The sequence below is a fragment of the Botryllus schlosseri genome, chromosome 14 (genome assembly GCF_051294905.1).
Source record: "Botryllus schlosseri isolate E-star chromosome 14, Bs_hap1, whole genome shotgun sequence".
Classification (NCBI taxonomy): Eukaryota; Metazoa; Chordata; class Ascidiacea; order Stolidobranchia; family Styelidae; genus Botryllus; species Botryllus schlosseri.
In genome coordinates, this window is record NC_137249.1 from 18,151,856 (window position 1) to 18,158,820 (window position 6,965).

Below are 6,965 nucleotides of genomic sequence, written 5' to 3' on the forward strand. Positions count from 1 at the left end.
TGTCGGAAGTGTTACGCGTTACTATCACATTCGTCATGAAATGGATTTTCGGCACTCGTTCAAAACAAATCAAAGGCAATGATTTTCAAGACACGATCACGTATTTTAAGAAATGCGACTACAAAATTCGCTTCGAAATAAAAAAATTCTACTCAATGTACATAAATAGTATCCTGTTATGTTATTTTCAATAAAATACATTATGTTGCTGCTGATCACTAGCCTACCGCAGTTCATATTTGCACAAGATGGATGACGGTTGCACGATATTTGAACTAAAACTTTTCGGGTCCGCGGGGGTCCGTGACGGTCCAAAAAGGTGCCGCGAAGACAAAAAGGTTGAGAACCACTGACCCAGAAAGACAATAAATTTACGTGACATCCACGTTTTGATTTGCAGGATCTGCTTGGATAATATTCAAGTTCCTGTGCAGTGGAGCAAGAAAATATCGATTTACCAACACACTTTTCCAAGACCATCGCATCAATCAAAATTTCTAACACTAACGCAGCGATCCCCAACCTTTTATATAAAAAAATTGCCTGGTGTACCGTTGCAATCATTATTATATTGCGGAGCCCTATAGCAATGAAACAGTGATATACGCACTACACCATCGAATATCAAGCAGTATTTTCTCATTGCGGACCCCTTAAACTGCTGTAGGAATCCCAGTTGCCCAACGGACCCCATGAGTTTGGGGACCGTTGTTCTAACGCGTCGTTCGAAAATATCGAGTGTCACACTAATTTCGATTCCTAACATTGCGATGATATCATCATTTCTGAAAAAGCGAATGCTTCTCTGACGGTCCCATTTTAGCTATGCCTACAGATACACTAGATTTCTCCATTACACGCAGTCACCAAAGTTGAACCAATATGCAAGTCGCACAGAGATTGTTGATTCAGCAATGACCTCTAAGCGCAAGGTGTCACGATTTGAAATTCTGTTTTATTATTTTAGCACCGTTCGACAGCAAGGCCGCTTCTTGTTTCCTCCAAAGACTTTTATAAGCATGTGGAGAGACTTTGAGATGCTTAAAATTCGAGTTACGAATAGTGGAAATCGCGCACAGCTTGTCATTACTATAAGAAAATTCACCTTCAAGATAGGAATCGCACACCGCAAGCCTCATAAATCCTGTTATAAAAACATCGTCGTGACGAAAATAAGGATAATATCTTGAAGCGTTGTATATCGCTTTATCTAATTTGATTGTCATGCCGTAAAATCCTCCTAAGCATATGTCGGGATAGTGTTTGTGTGGGTATTCGGACTCCGAGACAGCCCATTTGCCGGATCTCAGCACTTCCGGAGATGCGTCGTAACCAAAGACGCAATACATCGGAAAACTCATCTCGAAGCTTCCCATCTTCTTCGAATCATTTATTAAAGCGTCAATGTTGGGGAATAAAACTTGAAAGTCTGGTAAAATGTCGTCGTCTGCGGAAAAATACAACCAGTCGTCTCGAAAATGACTTCCTGCCCACTGCATAGCCGCCAAAGCTTTTAGTCCGACGCCTCTGAGAATGTAAAGTCGTATAAGAGAATTGAATGTCTGATGAAAAAATGCTGGAAATACTTCTTCGTTATGGGAACCTAGATCAGGGCTGGCCAACCCGTGGCCCGCGGGCCACATATGGCCCGCGAGAAGGTTTTGAGTGGCCCGCCAGGTAATTTCCGAAATTTCTAATATCATCAAAAATGGATTGCACAGATTGTGAACTTGCAAGGCCAACCAAAAATTTGATTAGTCTGGCCGTAACACTTGAGATGTGATGACTAAAATATCAGTTCCGACGCATTGACCGATCCATCAGCCATTCACATATTGGTACACTACAATAAAGCAGGATAATTTGCGATAGATTTATCAAAGGTAAAAATTTTCTACAAGCTTGGCACAACATGTTGTCACTCGATTTCTTGTTTTTAATATCGTTGCCCTTTTGTGAAAATGGAAGAACACCTAATGTATCAGATTGAGTCTAACTATATTCGCGATTACGAGACAAAGTGTCGTTCAACATATGCGACATTGCGTTTGCGCTCGGAGTAAGACCGTCGACTATGAAACCTATAGGCACGAAATGATTGACGCATGTTGGGCGCATCTTTTGATATCGATATGTCCATGCGCCGAATAGCCCAATCCTCGCAAACTTAGCCCAGTGATATACAACAGGCCCACAATATAGTCAAGTGACAATATTATTGACCTATTAACTTCAAAAAAAAAATTCGCGCATGGCGCGGCTAGTGGCACGCGCAAAAATTCGCCAATCAAATGTGGCCCGTTGGCTGAAAAGGTTGGCCAGCCCTGACCTAGATGGTATACGCTACCTGACTATACATTTCATTTTTGATCAATTAATCGACAAAATTAGTCACGCAAGCGCGTATGCAGATATACTAAGGACGAGATATTTCGTAGATACAGAAAATTTCATTTTAAAAATGGTTCCAGAACATATAGAAAAACGGTATGTTCGATCATACTGCGCTGTGCAAGAGTGCATTGTGCAAACGCCTTATCGTCGTGTGATAAAATTCAAACTGTATATACTACAAGTTAATTAACATATACGACAAAAGGAGCATATGAAATAAGATTCTACATCGTCCGGAAATGGCCGTATGTGTCAGGCATTTAAATTAGCAGCAATATATACTAGATAGCTGCTTGCCTGGTTGAGTAAACGTGTTTACATTTAGTACAACATGATTACAAAAGATAAAAAGTATTTTTCTGTATTCCTACACACAAAAATCTTGTACCGATATGTTTCGTTCATAGAAACTTGCAGCAAGTCTCCGAATTCGGCGCTTTCCGCTTTCAAAGAACTTTCTTCTTCTTCGGTGTTTGGAAGTGCGATCACAAATACCACGTGGATTCTCATACCGTTAAGAGCTCGTATTGCTCCCCACGATTCTCTGATCGCCTGGCGTTCCCGGTGGCGCCGATAATCCGACTTTATTGTCGTGACCATCGTATGTCGGATATCTGCCGTGTTAGAAAAATGATCACTAAGTTTGATTTTGTAAGGCCACGATGGTCGGTAAGTAACAAACAAACGAAACTTGAACAATATGTGCAAAAAGATGTCGTTTTTGACGTATTTTAGCTAGTCTATTGTAAAACACGGTAAAAGGGTACCGTGTTTGACTAGTAGTGCGAGCAAATGATGTCACAAATATCGCCTACTGCCACACGCATGCATTTCAATACCTATAAGTTGCGCTGGATGTCGGTGCTACACGAAGACAAACATTAGGGATCAGGGGTGTTAAAAGTTATTGTTGATAAGTAGGGGTGGTTAAGGTTCACTTATGCAAACGAACCTCGGTAGGTTTTACACTGTTAACCTTTTATGGAAAGTACAATATTTGAAGTTATTTCACTTCGTTAGTTCGAATTTTTTCCATTTCAACTTATGATCACTCTCTGCAATGCGCTGGAAATTTGGCAGTAAACTGAAATGCAAATTGACTATTGCAAGAAAAGTATTTGCAGTGATTCAACCTTTCCATTTGAGAATACATACTCTGCGCTCATTGCTGTTAGCGAACATAATACACGTAGGAGGTAGATGTAGGTAGTCAGCGAACAGCGCTGGCTTAGCAAATCGATTGACAATTTACCGAAAGTGATGAAGATAATGCATCATTGTTTACGGTAAAGTGTTGTGCATGTTAAACACATGTATGCAATACAAACAGATATGAGAGGACCCCGGGCGAAAGGCGCTTTACAGTAGGCTACTACTCCCTTTGACATTGACGATTAAACTATCGAATATTAGAAATCATCAATCCGGATTGGTGCTAATTTCAACAAGCGGGTTCTAGAATGCAGGCTAATATCCAGCAATCCTAATAAATCTGCACATAGTTGCGTAGGCCTACATGCTTTTCTACAATGTATGCATGCGTGAATGTAGTCACGGGGAGGTGACGGGCTCATGCGGGACTATAGTAGGCTTACCATACTACCTCTTTTAAGAGGATTTGTCCTCTTTTTTGACTTGTTTGAAAGTGTCCTCGGAGGACGCCCTTTTGTCCTCTTTTTTGAGATTTTGTCCTCTTTTTTGAAAATTTAGGTCAGATTTAGAGGAAATTGCGAGTGATATGCCGCAAATTAGCACAGAAGTCAAGCTCCGGTGACCTTTTTTTTGTTGTTTAGTCAACCGATAACGAAGTGGGAAAAATTTACCGGTTTTTGAGAATTCTTTGCATGTCTGAACTTTCTGAAAAAGTGTCCTCTTTTTAGATTTCCAAAATATGGTAAGCCTAGACTATAATAAAATAATAAAATGAAATGGGTGACATATTGACACCTGTACATATACTGGCGTAGCCAGGAAGACAGCAGTTTGGATAGTACACACTCATTATGGAGACACAGATTCAGATATCGATGCTGTGTCAAAAGTGAAATTGCTTCGAGGACTCACGTTTTCTCTGCAACGCAAGTGGATGGAAGAACTAGTGCTTTACCTGAGTTACCTACATCTCACCGTTCGCAGAGATATAATCCGGAACATCTTCCGTAATATCTGGTGTCATCACAAATTCGAAATTGGGTCTTGGCACTTTCAATGGCCTCAAGATTTCCACATTGTTGAGACCATACATCTCGAAGAGGTTACGAGACTTCACACCGCCTTGCGAGTCTTGCGAACCAAAGAGACTGCATGGGAGATACATGGAAAATAGATATTGAGTGTATATACGGGTAATTACGGGTCTTTTACTTAATACCCTAGTCATGACTCATGACATTTGTTGCGCACGCCGCCAAGGGTATGATAAAGCTCATTTAGTTTTATTATTAATGCGTTTTCGGGTGGAGAGACCCGATATGTTTTCACCATGTCAGATGTATAGAAATTTAATTGGTTCACTGACATAAATTCAACACGAATGAAATCATTACGATTTATGATTGCTATTTATTTATATTATCGGAATAACGCATATACTGATATGTACATTAATCGATGCCCGCTCCGTGCATGCACTGAATATATGCTGCATCTTTGCCACTTTTCAAGACGAAACTGTCGGATGTAAACGTGGCTGAGGTATGTCAGTAGCGTATTTAAGTAGCCGTCTTAGGCCCACTCCGTTTTACCTCGTCATGATGCATTTCGCACCTTGTCATACATATGAACAGTGTTTTGGTGTTCGCTGTCCTTTCCGAATGACGAATAAGACACATACAAAATACATATATAGGAATACAGATTTTTAAAGTGCGATTGGAAAATGCATATCAGTTTTTGTTTAAAAGTTTGGTGTATGAATACCTGCATTCCTACCCAGAATATCCTATCAGAAACTACGTCATAACAGACATAAAGATTGCAAATATTAGCTTTGATTTGCAATATTACGAGTTGTTACTTCGAACTGATTAATTCCAGATGAATAACGGCCGTTTGTATCACAATATCTATCCTACCTTTGTCTGACTGGTTTCGTGTTCCAAGTATGAGCCTTGGTCGGATAGCTAAAGTTGCGTGCACGTACAAAAAACTTTTCATTGTGACTATGACTCCATACCCTGCAGAAAACGTATTGTACGTATATTTAACGTGCTATAAATGCGAGGATAAGGCAATGAGCCTATGAAAAAACAAAATAATTTTTATTTATATTACATTGACGAGCAGTGATGCGTGATTACACTGGGAGCACCATAACATTATTTCGATTTATAAGCCTCAAATGACTAGTCATACTATTCTGTATCTTGCTGTTAAAAATCTATAGCAAGGAAATGTAGTCTTGTCAATTTTACCTGTCAGCATTCAATAATCCACCGTACAGACCAATCACTCCAGCAGCACTTAAAAGCAACAGTAAAACACGTAGCTTCAACAAAGACCTCATCACTACACTATCTTAATCTTAAACAAAATGATACCCTTAACAGTACAGAACACCGTAGTACATTTGAAACGAATATTCCGTAATTCGGTAACAAATATAAATATATAACGTAACTAATATTAAACGATATATCTTTCAAAAGTACGTTGATATTACGTTTATATATTCGAAGTACTTTCGCAAGTCTTATCAAGAGCAACCAACACGACAAAGGACATAGAACAGAGTTAGCAAGGTTATCACATTTTTGTGAGGCAAATTCTGGACACTCTTTAGCGAGCACTAGCGGATTTTAAAATCAGGTATGACACATTGTCTGTCAATATGACGTCACACTAGCAAAGCTTTGCCTATCGACCAGAGGTGGTCACGATCCGGATCAGGAGACGACATAATGTTACGTCTTACGTTGGTTCATTTATGTGGTTGTGTGTTGTAACCAGGACCGAAACAACATTTTTTCAGCCCTCTCCCATGCAAGTAAACACCGGTCTCGATTCCACCATGTGGTATTCGATGTAACTTCCGGGGAAGGGGGTGGGGGAGGGGGTTACTATTTGCATATGGTCGTTAAATTTTGCGACTGAAATCTGTCTATAATATTGATTCTTCCATATATTACTATAAAATATTGATCCTCTCTCTGCGCACATGAACATATAGTTAGCGGTAGAGTTGGTGCATTATACATCGTAAAGTGATGTCGTACGGATAAGACTATTTATGAGCCTGAATGCTGGTCCGCTCCAGCAGGTTGCAGGTTGGTTTTATACTGAAAATTACTGAGCTGATTACTGGATATGGTCAGCAATTTTGCCCAGACTTACCCTCGGCCTATTTTGGAAGCTGATTACGTTCAACATCTTCGCGAACCTCATAATAAAGTCAAACAATTCCCAGGGTTAGACGCACTATCTCTGAATAAAGCATCTTAATGGCCTAAACCGACTCTAGGAATATACCGGTCTCCTATGATTGCGATTACAATTAGAATTATCTCTGGAAATGATGGTTGTTCTTATTAAACTTGATTGCATGTTTTGCTAGGGCGGTGGTGGTCCACAAA

The 6,965-nt window shown here is 39.8% G+C and overlaps 1 protein-coding gene across 1 annotated transcript; it reads right to left on the minus strand.

Moving 5' to 3' along the window:
• Positions 1–832: 832 nt before the first annotated feature.
• On the minus strand, positions 833–5,921 carry LOC145455779 (beta-1,3-galactosyltransferase 5-like). The gene is made up of 5 exons (XM_080333780.1): positions 5,808–5,921; positions 5,469–5,570; positions 4,522–4,694; positions 2,783–3,008; positions 833–1,527 (listed from the first exon to the last, which is right to left on the minus strand). The coding sequence occupies exons 1-5, from the start codon at positions 5,897–5,899 to the stop codon at positions 936–938; spliced, it is 1,185 nt and encodes a 394-aa protein (XP_080189906.1). The 5' UTR covers positions 5,900–5,921; the 3' UTR covers positions 833–935.
• Positions 5,922–6,965: the final 1,044 nt, after the last annotated feature.